This window comes from Coturnix japonica, chromosome 6 (assembly GCF_001577835.2).
Source record: "Coturnix japonica isolate 7356 chromosome 6, Coturnix japonica 2.1, whole genome shotgun sequence".
Lineage (NCBI taxonomy): Eukaryota > Metazoa > Chordata > Aves > Galliformes > Phasianidae > Coturnix > Coturnix japonica.
The window spans coordinates 18,055,258-18,072,973 of NC_029521.1; the positions used below are offsets into that span (position 1 = coordinate 18,055,258).

Here is a 17,716-nt window from a genome sequence, read left to right on the forward strand (position 1 = left end):
GAAGTAGATAGCTCTACTGAGTGTCTACACTATGGATTAAAATACAGATTATGATTATCTGAGCTTGTGTTAGAATGTGTGATGTGCCAAGAGAAGGATGGATATGCATCAGTAAACTTCTGATCTGTTCAGAAAAGAGAACCCCATACCTAACTATCTGGTCATGATCTTAGAGGATGAAATATTTCTGTGTCTGTGGATTAATATACCCTGAGAATGAAGCAATTTGGCAAATTCTGTTCATACAGATATTATAGACTCACAGTGTTGCCGTTTGTGTGAGTAGATATGATAACATCGGGCCATTCCTGGGCCTCAAATGAAATTGCTTGAAGAAATGTGTTTGTCCCAGTAGGTGATTCTTTTTGCAGTACTGTTGTTGGTCTGTGCTCTTCTTACTCAGTGTTTATAGGTGAGATAATCACCGTGGTGGAAATTTCTGTATGAATTAAATATGGATATATTTGTTGTTTTGACGTAAGTGTTAAAAGGTGACTTTTATTGCAGCAGCTACAAATGCCAAATTGTTGAATTGCTGTTATTTTTATGAACTTGGCTCTGCATTTTCTAAATTACCTGACATAACTGATAATGCAATCACTGCATTACAGTTATTGTTTTAAATTATTTGGAGTAGATATTAAACCATTCATTTCAGAAGTAATACCACTTTATTTGGGGAAGTTCTGTAATAATGAAATGTTGAATCATTAGTACTGCTTGAAAGAAAACAAGACAGATGTATATATTGATGTAGCTGCAGAATAACTAGTGGGGAATTTCTCACTCTTCTGATTAAAGATAATTGAGCAGACTTTCTTGCATACGCTTCTTTGCAGCCAAGCGTGATTGAAAATATGACAGAGTTCAAGCGCAGTCTGCCACTCTTTCCACTGGTGAAACCACATATCAATTTCATGGCTGCAAAACTGTGAAGAGCCCCAATGGATGAAGAAATGCAAATGATCAGCACTGATGTGGTTTCAGGGGACTTCATGATGAACAAAATTATTAAAGACTGTTAGGATAAATGGTTCTGTCCATTATGAAAGTCCCAAATTCCTTCCTGGTTCATTTGACGTTAGATGTGTGTTAGGCATAGAGAGTATAGAAAAATCAGTTGTGGTCATGTGTCATTTATATTACAGACAACCTGTTGAAAACCAAAATCAACTGAAACAATAATAATAGTAATAATGAAAAACAACTTGTAGATGCAGTATATTTTTGAAATAGTGCACCCCTTCAAACTTGAATTTTGATAAAATAAGCTTCTGGAGCAAACAATTGCTTGAAATATCCTCACTATTCCTGAAAAACAATCAACGTTTAGCAGCCCAAAAATAATCTGCCTAGGAACTGGAGGAGGGTGAGAAAAGAATGGGATGGGGTCAACAATTTTTCTTAAAGTAGAGTTTCACATTTTTTGAAGTGCTGAGTTGAATGTGACTTTTTAAAATTGATCCTTAATGCAATCAACATAACATGTTTTCTATTTAAGTTTGGTGAAAACCAGTGGAGGGGAAAAAAAGAGAAACTGATAACATAGTCATAAGTGAGAGAATTATCTTAGAGAAAATAACTGAAGATATGGACATGATTTTAATCTTTATATATAAATTTGGGGACATTTTATATTAAAACTTGTGAAATGCTGGAAACACTTCAACAGTCCAACTTACGTTTGTTACCAAAAGCGTTGTCCTAGTCTTGTCTTGATAATATCAATATCCTCTTCAGTTTTTCAGTGTTATTCAGAATTGTTTCCATATGATGTATAAGATACTTAATTTGGTGTCATTTTTGTTTTCAGTTGTGCATAGACTACATGAGTTCTCCACCAGTACAATTTGCCTTTCTTGTTATTAGGTCTCAGTCAAGCACTTAGTAGTGCAAATAACTTTAGACATGAGTTAGCTCTTGACTGCGGAATGAATGAATGTCAAATATGGGCCCTGTAAGGAATCGGATTCATTATTTCTATGATACATCTCTGTGGGTGCTTTTTGTCCTTCAAAAAGGCATTTGAGATGGGGCAGTTCTGGCACAGCAATACCGGGTTAGCAGAAGTCATGGCAATGGTGTGCAGTTCAGGTTGCATCACAAAATGTTCTTTCCTGTTCCTTTTGAGAAGGTTGTGTGAAACGAAAGGATCAAGAATTATGCTGGAACATTGTATGGATATCCTGTGACTTAGTAAAATGTTAATACAGTGTCCAGTCTTCACCGAGTCTACTGCCTTCTGCAGTAGTCTTCCACTTGAAACAGCAAATTAGGTTAAACTTCCTAAATGGAAAAAGGGAACATCTTACTAAGTTGCTTACAAGTTTAATGCATAAAATTGATTGTAGTTGTTCAGACAGGATAGAAGATGCAAAGCACTCAAGGTGTAAAAATCTGTTCGTAATGAGCCCTTGCTATATCAGAGGTGTTAGTGAGAGTTTGCTTCCTACTGCAACCTAAAGCTGAGGCTATGATATTAAATGTGTGTCATGTATGTGTACGTCAGAATCCTGGAATGTTCAATAGGGATGTTCTTGTCGTTGAGTCAGTGTTGTAGTGATGCTGGCTTTGAAGGCAGTTAAATGAATGCTTGCCAGGGCAAGGGCTTTAAGTTTTCTTTATTTGTGTGTGCACTAGCTGAATAAATAGAGTGCATTTAAGTTGTTTGTAAGGCTAACAGGATATGTTTGAACATCTCTTTAATAAATCCGATGATAGTATGTGATGTAACCTGTTGACAAGAAAGTCCACTAGCACTTTTTGTAGCCTGAGGTGAAAAAAATCGGCTGTGGTATAAGCAAAACCAATACAGGTGTCTTTGTTCTCCATGTTTTTCATGGATCCTCCACGTAAAATGGACTTTTTATTCTTACATTTTGCTTTTGTTTATAGTTTTCTTTTAGTGAAAATCTATATGTATTATATATATTAAAACTTAAGGCAACATATTATAAAAATATATATTTTGGGAATTAGTGGTATTTGAACATGCCACACTTTTGGTGAATAAAATCAAATTGCTTCTGTGAAAACAATAATAATAATAAAAATATATATTAGTGGAAGTACTATGAACTCTAACAAATTATATGCATAAATTGGAATGGCAGTGTACTTAACACAAGCTCACAAATCACGTTTTCCACAGGAAAAAATGTAGAATTGTAAAGTTCTGTGACTGGATGTGGAAACACATGTAGTTTTCCAACAATTCTTAACTGCTTTTAAGTGTTCTCCAGCATTTTACAGTTTCTGAGTTTGATATAGCAGTAAATTTTGATAAACTCAGGCATACTAATGGGTTCATCGTAATGGATCCAAAGCTGCAGTGTCTACAAGCAATAAAAAACTACCTAGGATACACTGTAATTCAATTTTAGTGCTTGTTAATTAGTTTATGTAAGAAACCATAAATTATTATTACATAACTGTAATTTTTGCAAGTGCTATTTTAAGCAGTTGATGTGGAATTGGGTGCATGTGACACAGCCAGTATGACAGAGTGCTAGAGTTATTCTGTTTACAATAAACAATCTGAATTTAACATTTGGCGTTCTTAATTTCTTTTCTTTTTTTTTCCCATTTCTTTCTTTTCTTTCTATTTTTTTTTTTTATTTTTTTCACATACTGGTAATGTTACATCTCTCATTTTTCAATGTCTTTTACTGTACATTATGATGCAGTTTTGCAGTTTCTTGGACTGGTTAGGCTGAATAGAATTGCTGGAGAACTGTTCTCATTCACTTTTACGGTGTTTCAAAAGACTTCCCCATGTCATCCCACACCTCCAAGGCAGATCACCTATGTTGCTCTCTGAGTGTGAAGGCTTTATAATATGAAGGTAAAAATATTTCCATAAGACCAGATTTTAATAATCAAATCTGAAATTGTAAATACAGAGCATCACTACAGCTACATTTAATCTTGGCTGGTGCAGATTTACTTCAGAGTTGCTTTTGAGATTCCACATTCTTAGGTCATCTCGTTTCATGCACACCACAGGATTACTTGCAGAAAGTTACAGAATAAGTGTGACTGTTAGAAAAATAAATACTGTGAAGTCTGAAGAGATGGGTTTTTTTTAATCCTTGGCTTTGGCAAGAAGTGGCTGGTGATTTCATCACTGGAATAAAATGCTTGCAAACTACCTGGAAAATTATTAGTCCCTAAAACTTGAACTACACTGTTATTGTTAGAGTACAAATTGTTACAAATCTTAAAACATTGACTTTATTATCTTTTCTGAAAAAACAAAACCAAGCCATCCAAATATAGCTAGACTGTCATACTTAGCAAAAAAAAAACAACAAAAAAACAAACAAGAAAAAAACACCACCCAAACCAGCAAATAAACCAAAAACTTGAGCTTTTTCAGACCAGTTGTTCAAGTGTGTTGACGTGAACAGCTCCTGCATTCATTTTATTGCATTCCCAAGTAATCACAGTGTGTGGAGGTATCATTATGTAGCTTTTGAACTTCATTTATTATTTCTAGCTCCTGTTTTAACACAAGACCAGCAGGATTCTAGTGTTTTCTCCCTGCCATTCAGCTGGATCTTATGCTTTCCCTGTAGCTCTACTGTAAAGTGAAAAATCCTTATATTCTGTCTTTATCCATACACTTTTCCATGCTTTTTCAATAACTGACCATTGAACTTATATAGTTAACTACAGTTACATCTGGATCCTTTCCTTGAGCTGATAGCTAATTTGATATTCAAATCCTATTCTGAAATACTTTGGGTTTTTTTGGTTTTTGTTTTCATATTATAGCTGCATGCTACACAGTACAGGACACATCTTTACTGTTTTAAAGGATGAAGAGCTTAGGCACCTTTCTGACCTGGTTGCCAAGAGAGGTTGTGGATGCCCCATCCATGGAGGCATTAAAGACCAGGCTCTGAGCAGTCTGGTCTGGTGGTTGGTGACCCTGCCCATAGCAGGAAGGTTGAAACTAGATGATCATTGTGGTCCTTTTCAACCCAGGCCACTCTATGATTCTATGACCTTTCATGTAGTTTAAAAAGAAGCCTAACCAGTATAGATTCTGCTGAAGCATTTCAGAGTCTCCTTACTTTTCAAAAATGCAAGTTATAACATATGTTTATGGTAGAATTTAATTTCAACAACATGTGAAATCTGAATTTCAAATGGAAAGAAGCAAGTGTGGTTAAGGCCAAAGACACAGTAATATGGGAAATGTCATAATTAAACCCATTTAATTGAGCTCAAGCATATAAACAGAGTTTTAAGATTTAAAACATTCGACTGCTTAAATTAATATTTTTCAGGCACCCCAGCAACGTGAACCATCACTGAAAGTGAAGCGTTAAGGGATGTAGACACCACTGTGCTGAGCATTTGCTGCTGTTAACTTTTAGGATCCCCTCTTTTGTCATACAATGCAAAATTCAGAATTAGATTTCTTTACTATTTATGCAAGATGTGGAAAGAGGTATAAACCTCTCTGTAGACTTCAGGTTACTATTATGTTGAGTGAGGAACTAACCAGGATAGGCAGTGGGAAACTCCTGCAGGAAGGATCCAAGTTCAAATCCTGCATCTTTCTGAGGGTTTACCACCATTCGGTGTGTAAAAGGTGGTTCATTCTACTTCATGTTTACATTATGGCTTTTCACAGCCTGCCCAGCATCTCTTTCAAGAAGGGAGCAAGGAATTGTGTTGCTTCTGTAGTGACAACCACTGTGTCATGTAGGGCATTACAGGCAGGTAAATACTGGAGCAGCAACTGGAGCTCAGGGTCCCTTCTCTTCCACCTGTGCATCAAATGGGTGTCCCATGGTAGGTGTGGACTCAATGTGTACTCTGCCAAAAGAACAGTTGCAACAGAGGAATCAGGGAGTTCCAGGCTGCACTGCTCGGCTCCTGGAAGGTGAGAATGATGGCCTAGAGAAAATGGGCATTGTTAAGGTTGAGTCATCTCAGAGCATGCAGGAAAAAAGGCGCTTTGGGAAATCTGATAGAGAAAATCTGTGTGTGTACAAATGTTAGCAACAGCTGAGTGTTGGCATTAAAGATATGTTTTTGATATATGCCTTTTAGTGGACACAGCTTTTGAGAATATGCCATCTAGGTATTGAAGTGATGCACTTCACAGGGCAGTGTTGGAGTTGGTTAAAACACCAAAAATATGTAAACACTTGTGAGAAGTAATGCTCACAAATATCTTCTTTGGTATTTTAAAACTTGATTGGGAATGAAGTAAGTTTAGCAGGACAGGTTTCAGTCCAAAGGTTCAGCTTCAAGTTTCAACATGTTTTTGCATTTGTGAATGTGTGTAAAGCAAAGGAGTCAATAAGCTATCAAAGGGGTTCAGTGCCTCCCACCTTTATCTATTTGTCATTCTGGTAACTTTAAGCCTTCTGATACTTGTATTCCAAGCCTGCTGCAATACTGCAAACAAAGCATTTCTTAGGAACGCTTACTGCAAATGACATTCTGCGTTTCAACTATGAGATACCAGTACCATTCACTCATACATATCTGTTAAGGGTGAAGCTTCAGGAATCTGAAAATATCAGTACAGGTAATTCCCCAGTTCACAGATTTGATTGATATTTCCAGATGAAATTGTCTGCAGCATTAGAAATATTTTAGGAATGCAGGAATCTGTACTTATAACTGGATCTGGCATCTCCACAAGCTGATTATTTAGTTCCAATGCTCCTTGTGTCATCTTCTAAGGCAGATGCCTGCAGTTCATTGTGCATTGTCAGGTCTGACCCAAGTGAGAGGACCAGGCTTTTCCCATTGTCATACCAGATGCAAATGTCATCAGCGTCCCTTTAGCGGTGTTATGCACTGAGTGCGGGCTGCATGCATGTTCTGGGATGTTTTTCATTACTCAAGTTCATCTTCAAATCATGGCAAGCTCTATCTGTAACATGATGTAAAGGTGGCATCCACAGGATGTCTTGGCCACATGACTGCTATCAAAGCTCAGCACAGTGGGAGACTTAACCAAGTATTTCAGAAATAAATTGAAAACAGGTGCTACTCAACCATAACAGGAGACTGACTGGCTGTCATATGCACAACATGATTTGATTGCTGTAAGTAACCTAATAAAAATGTACCTTATATGCAGCCTTTTCCTGGAAGGCGTATTTGAGTGGAATAGCATGTAGACTTTGTGTAACTTGAAGAATACATATACAAAGAATGCTTGTAGTTCTGATTTTCTACTTGAATTTAAATGTCAAACATCATTAGTTTTAAGATGTTATGAATGTTAAAAATCAAAAGATTGTATTAAACTCAGTGTATACAAAATGTATGAGTGATCTTGGGTGCTTTCTCACAGTGAGCTACTCAATACAAATAATGTTGAAATGGAAGATAATGCATATAAGTTGAAAGCAGCTAGTTGCATGGCATTTTACTCTTCTTGTCTAATGATCATGTCTATCTGTCATATCATTGTGCGTAGATTATAAATTCCTGTGAAAAGGGTTTGTGTGTTAATGTCTGTAAACTACCAATGCACAAGTGTATTGTTGATCATTTTTATTAGGCCTTTTAAATGTTGCATAATTAAGAGCTGATAACTTTTTTCAGGACAACTTGCAGTGTCTGAACAGTCAAAGTTTCTTTGAGCTTTGTTAGCAACAGAACGATAGGTAGCAGAATCTCATGAATATTATGAACTACATTTTCTACTAAAAAGACAGGAAAAAGAAAAAAAAAAAAAAAACAGAAGAAGAAAGCAATTGAGATAATTTGGAGATTAAACCCTAACGAAGAGCTCAAGCTAACCAGACAACTGGAGTAAATGTGATACCCTGTAGCATTTTGATAGTTAGTCCTAGATCAAAAAATAGGTATATTTTACAGTGATTCTGGCATAAAAACTGACAGGTCATTTCAAATAATCTTAAATATTTTTTGAAAGCTTAATAGGCCTGGAATACTTTAAACATTCATTCTTTAATCTGAGATCCGGGTTTAGGGTTTCAGCCTTGTATTGAACAGGTATTAAATAGAGTCCTATCATTTCGTACTTTGTTGGACCAGGCTTTAATTTCGCAGTGATCCTACAAAGCTCTTTTGTGGTAGATAAGTAAAAGATGCTCGAGCTCCTGCTGTTCTCCAGGAGCCACTGCACATAAACCATGAAGGTAAATTTAAAACACAAGATATTGTTTATCTAAATTGGTAAAAATCTATATTAGTTACATCTAATTAATTAAATAGCATAGTTAAGTAGCACTGTAAGGGAAAGCACAGTCAGGATCAGGAAGCTTAAATATTTTTACATGTTCTGTTGGTCATTCTGGGCTCAGTGAACATGCCAGGGTGCCCTCAGATGGTACCAGAGATGTACTGGCACCAATGTGTACAGTCCTGACAGACTGGTACTGCAGGAGGGGGATTGCACGGCTGGGAGGCACGTAATGAGGATGGAGTTCAACCAACAAACAACAACAATAAAAACACCCCACAGCCCTACATTTGTAATGTTGTTTTCTGGTTTTGAAAGTAGATGAATGGTAGAAGGCATCATCAGGAGAGAACAGTCCCATCTTTGCTGACCCTTTGCAATCTCAGATGCTCTATCCTTGAGCTACATGGAATTGTCTCCTTCAGACAGATGTTTTCACTTAGTTTAACGCCAAATGTTGCAACCTCTTTCTTGTTAGAAATGAAGTTCCATTGTATCTGAACTGTTGCAGTACTTACAGCGTGCTACTTAGTGCCATTTTCAACCGGTTTCCTGTACCCCAGGTAGGGGATAGGCCTATTTGAAAGTTATTGTCACACCTAATCTTGGGATTGAGCAAAGCAGCAGAACTGGGTGTGTTATTTATGGCGGTGCAAGAGAGTAAACGACTGCAAATCTGAAATGCTGATCCCTTGCTAGGTCTGTACAGCTGGCACTTGATATTTTTTTTTTAACGTAGAGAGCCAAGCAGAAGCAATGTAAGTAACAGTAGGTATTGAACTCTATAGTGTTATCTTTACAGTATTAAGAGCAGGATTGTATGATTTAACTTGCAGAGGAATGTTCAGATTCGTGCTGTATCTTAACTAATTACTTCCTGTTGTTTGGCCAGCTTGGGATAAAGGAAGACCAGGCAAGGAAGAATTAAATGTTTATGTTTTACCTCTTTCAAAGTGTAAAGAAAATTTGCTATGCAAGAAAACAAATCAACTTTCATAGTTTAATTCTTAGCATCAACTTTTTGTAGGTAGTTTTATTTGTAATGCAAAGTTTAATTGCTTAGAAAAGTGTGCTTTAGAGCCCAAATGTCAGCATAAAGGATTTGCCATGAGGAGAAGCTTTCATGGTGTCTTTCCTTCACACTGTAATGGAAATTCTTGGTGCTATGATACAACATTTGCTGTTGTTCCCTATAATAATGTGAAGAGTTGTGCATCTCATCCTTGTGCATGGAAATGATTTTCTCCTTTCTGATGGGGAAAATCATATTTGTTTGACTCTTAAGGATAAAAAACATAAGGAGAACTTCAACTGCTTAACCTGGAAAAAACAAATAAATTACTTTTAAAACGCAGGAGATGTTTTTATTATTCTTTATCTTCATCCCGCGCTCCTTCCTCCTGGCGCTGCCCGGCACGAGCCGCTCCCGCTTCCCGCCCCGCCGCCTCCCTCACGCGCTGCCTCAGGGCGCGGAGCGCGGGGCTGCGGCCGCCGGGAGCCGCTGGGAGGTGCACAGCCGACATGGAGCGCTGAAAGGCGGTGAGAGGGGCCGGGCCGGGCTGGGGGAAGGCTCGGGGCGGGGAAGGCGAGCGATGAAGGGCGGCGGGGGGGCGAGCGTGGCCCGGGGGATGGCGGTGCGGTGCCGCGAGCCGCTCTCCTCGAAGGGCCGCAGGGCTCGGCCTGTGCCCGCCCGGCAGTTGGCGGCGCGGTAACGACGGGCGGGAGAACAGCAGGAGCTGCCCGTGTCTGTACGAGCCGAGTGTTCAAACCCAAACGAGACGAACATTAAGGGTGAGGGCGGCAGCTTCCCTTCTGCGCTACTTCGCTGATAGGGACGCCGTTATCTCGGCCAGAAGCACGAGGCGCACCACACGTGCCAGCAGTGCGCATGTGGCCCTGCGATAAGCACCCACCTGCGGGACCCGCCCTGCTCCTCCACCTCCCCCAGGCCGCCTCCAGGATGAGTCCTCCCTGCCTCCTAATTTCCCTGTTCCGAACTTTGAGACTATGGGAGACCCGATGCAATACCGCATTAGGTGACCAAACTGCCACAGGGGAAATCTTACACGGTTATTCCCTGCGGGCTGCATACCTAGCGTGCCAGCATGGTGCTTAAAGTCTGATCTTAGCGATTGGACACGTGGTCTGATTAAAACAAATGTCAGGCAACCCGGTGCTGGTAGCAGCCTTTCCTTGCAATGCCCTGTAACCCGTGACCAGCAAGGATCCTGCGCTCAAGGTCTGTGCTGCATCTCCTGCACCTCACCTTCCTAGTCCGGGGCAGCACTGTGTGTCTGTGATGTGTATCTTTGATTCCATGGTTCTGTGTGCACATGATGCAGGTGTTTAAGTGTTTGGGAAAGTGGAGGAGCACTCTGAGCCTTCACTGCAGAGCACAAGAGGAAAAACTGCTTTGGCAGTAATTAGTAATGCTCATTAACCACATACTCTGCACAGCATTACACCACAGTACATGAGCACCTGCCCTTTTCTGGTTTTCAACATGCAGGGGAGCTTCCATTTCCCCCGAATCACGCTCACTGCTGGCTCTGAGTGTCCATGGGCTGCACTGAGCTCCCATGGCTGTCATACATCTGCTTGGAAGAGCCACCTGGCTTGCACCACCGGAGGATAAAATTGCTTATTCTGTTTCCTTTAACTCTGTCACAGAGAGCAAAAGCTCATTGGACAGGCTTAACCTGAAGGCATATGAAGCAATGTGGTTGAAGGAGACAGAAAATGGAGAACGGACTCTGAATCAGCCGATTTGTATTAAGAGCTTGCTCTGTCTTTCTAAAAATACAGTTTTGTTTTGGTTTTTTTTCTCCTGATTTGGAGAAAAAAGATGTAAGTGATACACTGGCAAGAAGTGCACCCTGACAGATGAATAAACTGTACAATCCAGAGCTGTAAGGCTGAAAAGAACATTGCAGAGATAATGCACGCTTGGCTTGGGAGATGTCCTGTGCATCAGCAACACACCCCTCTAAAGGTTGTTCTGAACTTTGGAGAGTTCAGTTGATTTGATATATCTTGAATTAGTTAAATTTCCATTCACTGCAATTGAATAACATTGCAGTTAGTGATTTTAAATGTAGCTGAATTAATTGTCACATTTTGTTAAGTTCCCCTTTGTCTTCCCTTTGTCCTTTTTCTAATTTCAAAGGCCTCAGCTAATGCAGAAGGCGCATCGCCCCAGTACATTGGAGAGATGAGTCAGAGCTTGAATGGCCTTAGACCTACTTCTACCTATTAACCACTGTGATGCAAGTTTGAAGTGATGTTACTTGCATGTTAAAGAACAAGCCTAGGAAAGCGACAGCTTCCTTTTTAAGCTCTGTTCTTCTGACCCTCTTGGTTGCAGCCTTTAATGGAAAACAAGTCAGATTCACATACACGCAGCTGTAATAAACTACCTAAATCTAGCAAGAAAGAGAAGGGTGAATTCATATAGGCAAGGGGGGCAATCTGAAGGTGAGCTTTATGAGATGGCTGTGGCCATATATCCTTATACATTAATGACAGCACTTTGAATAATGGCATTAGCCTCAAATTTACATCCCACATATGACTTAAAAATACCCAAGTGAAAGCTGTCCCCAGGCAGCTGCATGCATCAGGGCTGCCATGGACTCATGTTCCTCTGCCCAGTGCCAGCACTGCGTGCAGGACTGGTGCCACTGGTGCCACTATCCCCTGTCCCTGCCAGCTGGACACACCCTGAGCTCAGGCACTGCTCTTTTTGTCAGAGCTGGTTCTAATGCTGATGCCTTATGCCATGGGCAGTAATAAAGCCTGTGATCTGTCTCATCTCCGAAAAGCAAACCAAACATGCTGCCCATATTAACAGAAGAAAGGCCTGCAGCTATGACTTTGAGAATGTATGATGGGAAAAGAAATTACACCGTGATAATAAGCCTGTCAAAGCCTTTTAGGATGCTGCACGTCGGTCTGTAACTTTTCAAATTTCAGCTGAAGGCAAATTCCTCCCTTGCCTGAATCCAATGGTTTATTTTTGTGTCATCCCTCCAACTCTAGTTTTCTCTGTCATGCTCTATTGCAAGCTATATATAGGAACAGAGCAACTGTCAGCTTGGAAAAGTACATGGCTCCTTACGTACACAGCATGGATTAGAAGTCTGTTAGAAGGTCACTGTCTCAGAATGGGTAACAATATACCCATACATGAAAGGAGAAAAGATGTGTATCTCCCAGCTTCTTTCCATCCTTTATTCTAGTAATGAAAGTCTAATTTCAGGATTCTGTATTCACTTTCTGGTTTACGCATGCCATGTTATGTACTAACACCATCAATATGCAAAACAAATGCTTTTTTACTCAGACTTTCAGTGCCCAATGTTATAGTTGATGATTAATTTTACATTATAAGAGAATGATTCTTCCAGTCTAAATCCTCCTGAGATGGTGGGTTTCGTTTCAAAGGCCAAATGCATTTGTTTTATTTCTGCGTTCTTGTCTGCTCTTTACTGCATTGGAACAGAATTTATTCCTTAATGGATCAGAAATATGTTTCTTGCATATTTTCATGTACCCTTTGATATGATTTTCATTAACTCAAAGCATCTTTTAATGAGAGAGCAAATCATAGGCTAGACAGTAATCAGCTCCTACAAATCACCCGCCCTTGACAGAATAAGGCATGCTCACAATTTACTCACCAGTGTGTGTGGAGGCAACCACTTCATGGTAAGACAGAATGCCAGTTTTATGAGTAATGTCCAAAGATGAGCAGTTCTTCAGGCAGGATTCCCAAGAGCACAATATGAAAGTTTTAAACAAAAAGTGACTTTATATTTTGGGCTTAGAAAAAAAGGCTGAGGCTGGAACAGTAGCAAACATCTCCTGAGAAATCAGTGCGTGCTCATCACCTGGATGCCTGCAAAACGTCTCAGCTCAGCAGCAGGTGCCCACACAGGAGAAAAAAGCAATAAAGCAACCTAGCAATCTTCCCCCACCATTCAGTCCCCAGACTAACCACCACCTGCCGCCTTTTGAGAGGAGTTATCCTGGGCATTTGCATTGTTTGCCAGCCTCAAGGCTTAGCACAGGACAAAAACATCATGAATTGAGCAGAAGTACCAATTCAGATAAGTACAGGCTCTGCTGTCACTAAGCTGGCAATTATGAGATAGTCTCTGCTCCTCGTCATCGTCAGCACTGGAAGTTTTGTCTCAGTTCAGCAAGAATTCTGTTTCATAAGCCCTCATTTGTCTTCTGTTTGACAGCTTAGAGTGCTTTTTTTAAGCTGCACTGATGAACTGCTGTCAGTGGAAAGACCTCCAACCACCAGAGGCACACCAAAGGATCAGCCAAAATCTACAATTCCTACATAGCTGGAAAATGCAGAGATTAATTATAAAAGGACTGGACCAGAATATGAGATCATCCTCTCAAATACCGCCTGTGTTCAGGATTACAAATCCACATCTATCTATCCATCTATCTTTATCTCTGACCTTTAAGAGTAAATTTTCAGCACAACCACAACTACTGGCAGGAGCGGTAGAAGCAGGAAGAAGAACACGGCGTGCTGGCAGGTGCTGACTCTTTACCTGCTGCAGGGCCCAGTGAGTTCTGCCTTCAGATAATACAGAACTTTACAATTCCAGCATCTGCTCTAGGCTTGTATTGTAACCACAGCTGTGAGGAGGAATGATCTTGTTCTAGATGTGATATAAAATCTGTGCTTCCTGCCAAGCACTTGGTACGCTTTCAGAATCCTACCACAATTCTTTCATCTTTGTGTTTTGCTATTTAGGAGACTGAGGCTAACGTGACCTCTGTGAAACTGTTGCTCTGTGGTCTGGCTGCATTTTGGTGTCAGAACATTGTAATGTACCACTAAAGCAACAGCGTGGTTTAATAACATTGTACCTGCTGGGAAGAAATGAGCATGACGCTCATTCAGTAGCTCAGACTACTCTCAACCCCACTCTCAATGAGGCAAGTAACAGCTAACTAGGTCAGCAATCTGCATTTAGGTTCCACTTTCACTGTATGGTGATGGCAGAGGGCACCTCATGCCCTCTTTGTCTTTGACTCTACAGCATGACTTAGGCCTTTCATACGCCTGAAGAGAACTGACTTGGCTCCAGTCCCAGAGGAAGCGAGAGGCACTGTTCTGCCAGGCTGGCTGCAGTACAGGCTCATTACTTTCAGGTCAGCCCAGAGCTCTGTAGTTCCCTGCTGTCCCAAGAACAGACTCAATGCAGGAATGCAACAAGACGATATCGTCTCAGATCCCTTTTTGCACGTGTCATTCAATAACAGCTCTGTCCTGGCAGTCATTAATGCATTGTGCTACTCTAGCTGGGAGAATGGCTGAGCTGTCTGCAGAGGCGGCCAGCCAAAAGGACAGGGGCATCACTGTACAACCCAGCCCAAGGACAAGAGCATCAGTGCCTCACCAGAATCAGCAGTCATCTGGATGGCAGGAAGTGGCAAAGTCCAGTACAACTTGGAAGTACTAGCTGGTACGTCCATGGCTTGTGCTGGCACAAAGTCATAGTGTACATACCCTCTCACCCAGCAAAGACAGTAGGCGAGCCAGCTGCATAACCGCACCTTCAGACACCTTACATTTTATCTGAAAGAACATCCAGCTGGGGGAAGTTTGTCAAGAATGTTCAAGGAACCCCATTCCTGGGTTGGGATTGGCAGCATATGGTGTCAAGCAATTGCTGGAAAGGGGAATTTGTAGGACTTCACAGGCTTAAAAATCAGATGCACAGATGGAAGTGAGCCTGCAGTCCCTACCTGTTCTATCCCTCACACTTCAGTCACCATGTGACTTTGTTTCAGTATTATCACTTATTTATGTAATAGATAAGTATTTCTGTACATCCTCACGTTTTCAGTGTTCGCTGCTATATATCCCCAAGCAGGTGAGACCCCTCTGCATGAACAGAACACTATTCAAAGGGCCAGACTGCTGCCACAGAAGGCTGCCACTCCAGTATAGGTTTGGTATCAGGATGATTTCTGTGTCTGTGTGCAGGAGGGCAGTGGTTACAAACTGATTAGATGTTTTTATTTTTAATGCCAATAACGATTTAAAAAAAAAACAACAGATACCCCACCCAAGACACAGCACCCAGTTCAGCTGTTAAAGAGTATTAGAATTTAACCACTGCGCACTCTTCCCAGCCTTCTGCTTCCTTATGTTTTGGCCAGCAGGATAGCAAGCCATGTTACTGCATTTTGGTGGGAATACTGTTCCTTTAATCAATTAGTAACGAGACTTGACTTTTAGAAAAAAGGTTGTTACAGATAAGAGATATTTTAAGGCTATCTAATTACATCTCAGAAGTGCAATAATAAGGAAAGAAGCTGCTCTGGGAATACAGGAAATGTTAGGATGCAAAAATACACCACTCAGTTTTACAGTCTGCTTACCATGTGCTATGTAATTGCAGTGCATATTTGATTTATACTAATTACATTTCAGTGGGTTGATTTGCTTTCTGACTGGAACAGAACTGCCACATTGTGAATTCAGCTCGCTTATGCCTTTTGTGCACAGTATCACGAGCCTCGTTCTTTTAAAAACAGAATATAACCAAAACAAAACTATAAAAGCCAGCATCCAAGCTGCACATTGTGGCTGATTAATATACTCAGTTTCTCTTTGTCGTGTTCACTTGTATGCAAACAGATTTTAAATTTGGCTCGCTGGCTGCCATTCATAAGAATATATTTTAGGTGCGAGGAACGAATTATATGGCTTCTCAGCTGATGAGTGTGCAGCTGCCAAAAGGGATGAATTCAAGTCTCATGCTCTGCTTTTTATAACATTTTGGTAATTTGGTCCTGAGAAATATTCCAGATGCAACTAATTATCCTGTAATGAGGCTCCTAGAGCTGACCGCCAATCTGTTGAAGGTGTCCAAGTTGTTATAAAAAATGATTTCATTTTCTTTTAACTCTTCTTATGTGGATGCTAGCAATGTCCTATCAGTGAAGAGAGAGGAAGGAAAACACTGTAAGGTTTATGCAATTTAATTGTTGCAGCAACAAGGACAAATAGGATAAGCAGGGCAAAAGCATTCTGCTAGGCAGTTTGCAGTTTACAAATAATTACTTCCTTCTGCAACACTTAACTGTCATCTACAACAAATTAAGGAGAGTTGGTTAATACCTATACAGCCCTTTTCTGTTCTTGTTCCTTAACAGTAGATGAAGACAATAAAATGTCTGTGAGCTGCTAAGTGTTATGCAGAGGGACTCCAACATGCAGCAGATATGATTTGCTAAGCTAGAACTGAAGTGCTTTGACCAGGAGCTGGAGAAGAACATTACAAATCGTCTGTAATCACTTACTCTGACTCTGCCCAAAATAGCAAAAGACCTGAAGGCATATGGAAAGCTTTCTTTAAAAAGGAAAAATAAACAAAACAAACAAACACCACCAAGCATCCATAGTTTTGAAATCACTTGTGAATGTAATTATTAGTCATTATTTGCATTTTCATTTATCTTTGAAATGAGATGGGCAAATAAGCCCTGGTAATGAGTAAAGGGGTATGTGACTTAAAACACATAGCACAATATTACACCTACTGTGAGAGACTGTACTTGGCTATGGGGGAAGGCTAGTTACAGCCCTTCATTTACATTCAATAGAAAGCACTTTCATTTTTATAGTACCTTGAAATTTAACATCCCTTGAGGGGGGGAGTTAGAGAATCCTGCAGATAAAAGATACTCTTTTTCTCCCCTCAAAAACAGCCACAGCCTCACATTTAAAAGGCACTGCAGGATCTAAGAAAGATCTGAAACTTTTGATGAAATTCAGACCAAGTTATCCTTACATATTAACAACAGTTTTCTGTTGTTTCTATTGCTTTGTATTACTGCAGAGTCTGCCTCTCTCCAGAAAAAATAATTGCTAGTGTGTTGATTATAAGAAATGCCACTAACATTCATAGCTCAGTGCAGAAGGACTTGGGTCTGAGTCTGTTCTATTAAGTCAAAAGGGCATTTTTTCTACCTCTAGAAAATGATGCTCTGGTTTTTATTCTTTTGGGTTCCTCTCTCCAGAATGCTTTCATCACGTACCTTGAGTTCCATAGAACTTCTGCAACTTCACTCACCCAGAGTGAGTTGTTACAGTATGTACCTAACCAACATCTGTCTTAAATCAATCCCTAAAGTTGAAAAGCAAATATACTGGAGAAGCAGGACTGTCCTCCTTCACTGTACTCTTGTTATTTGAAACAGAATAATGCACACGATTTGTGCCCAAGTAATGCCTCACACTATCACTTGTAACAAACTCAATTATCCCAGGGATCTTAGCCTAGAACTATGCAAGGGAGGTAAAGGCAGTAGAGATTTTCTTCCATCAAATTAGTTGAATACTTCTGAACCAGCTGTGATTCTGATGGAGGAGGAAAAAGCCTTAATTGTGAACAAAATCAAGAAGCCTTTGATTCCAGGCTATCTTTGCTCTTCTGTCTTCTGAGCATCAGAAGTGTCTGGAAAACCAATATCAGGAGGTGGTTCTACAAG

General features: G+C 40.2%; 2 protein-coding genes across 8 annotated transcripts in view; both read left to right on the plus strand.

Annotated features, from left to right (window-relative positions):
• The window catches only part of IDE (insulin degrading enzyme), a 55,774-nt gene extending 46,237 nt beyond the window's left edge, over positions 1-9,537 (plus strand). For 3 of the 4 annotated variants that reach the window (XM_015866935.1, XM_015866934.2, XM_015866932.2), the window contains one exon: positions 840-9,537. In XM_015866935.1, coding sequence (XP_015722421.1) covers positions 840-935 — 96 coding nt within the window. In that variant the 3' untranslated portion in view covers positions 936-9,537. The remainder of the gene's footprint in view (positions 1-839) is intronic. The other variant, XM_032445423.1, reaches the window with a different exon arrangement.
• Positions 9,538-9,619: 82 nt separating this feature from the next.
• Positions 9,620-17,716, plus strand: part of CPEB3 (cytoplasmic polyadenylation element binding protein 3) — a 114,389-nt gene continuing 106,292 nt past the window's right edge. For 3 of the 4 annotated variants that reach the window (XM_015866936.2, XM_032445424.1, XM_015866939.2), the window contains exon 1: positions 9,621-9,724. The gene's annotated coding sequence lies outside the window, so the exon portion shown is untranslated. Of the gene's footprint in view, positions 9,725-17,716 lie in introns of all 4 variants that reach the window. The other variant, XM_015866938.2, reaches the window with a different exon arrangement.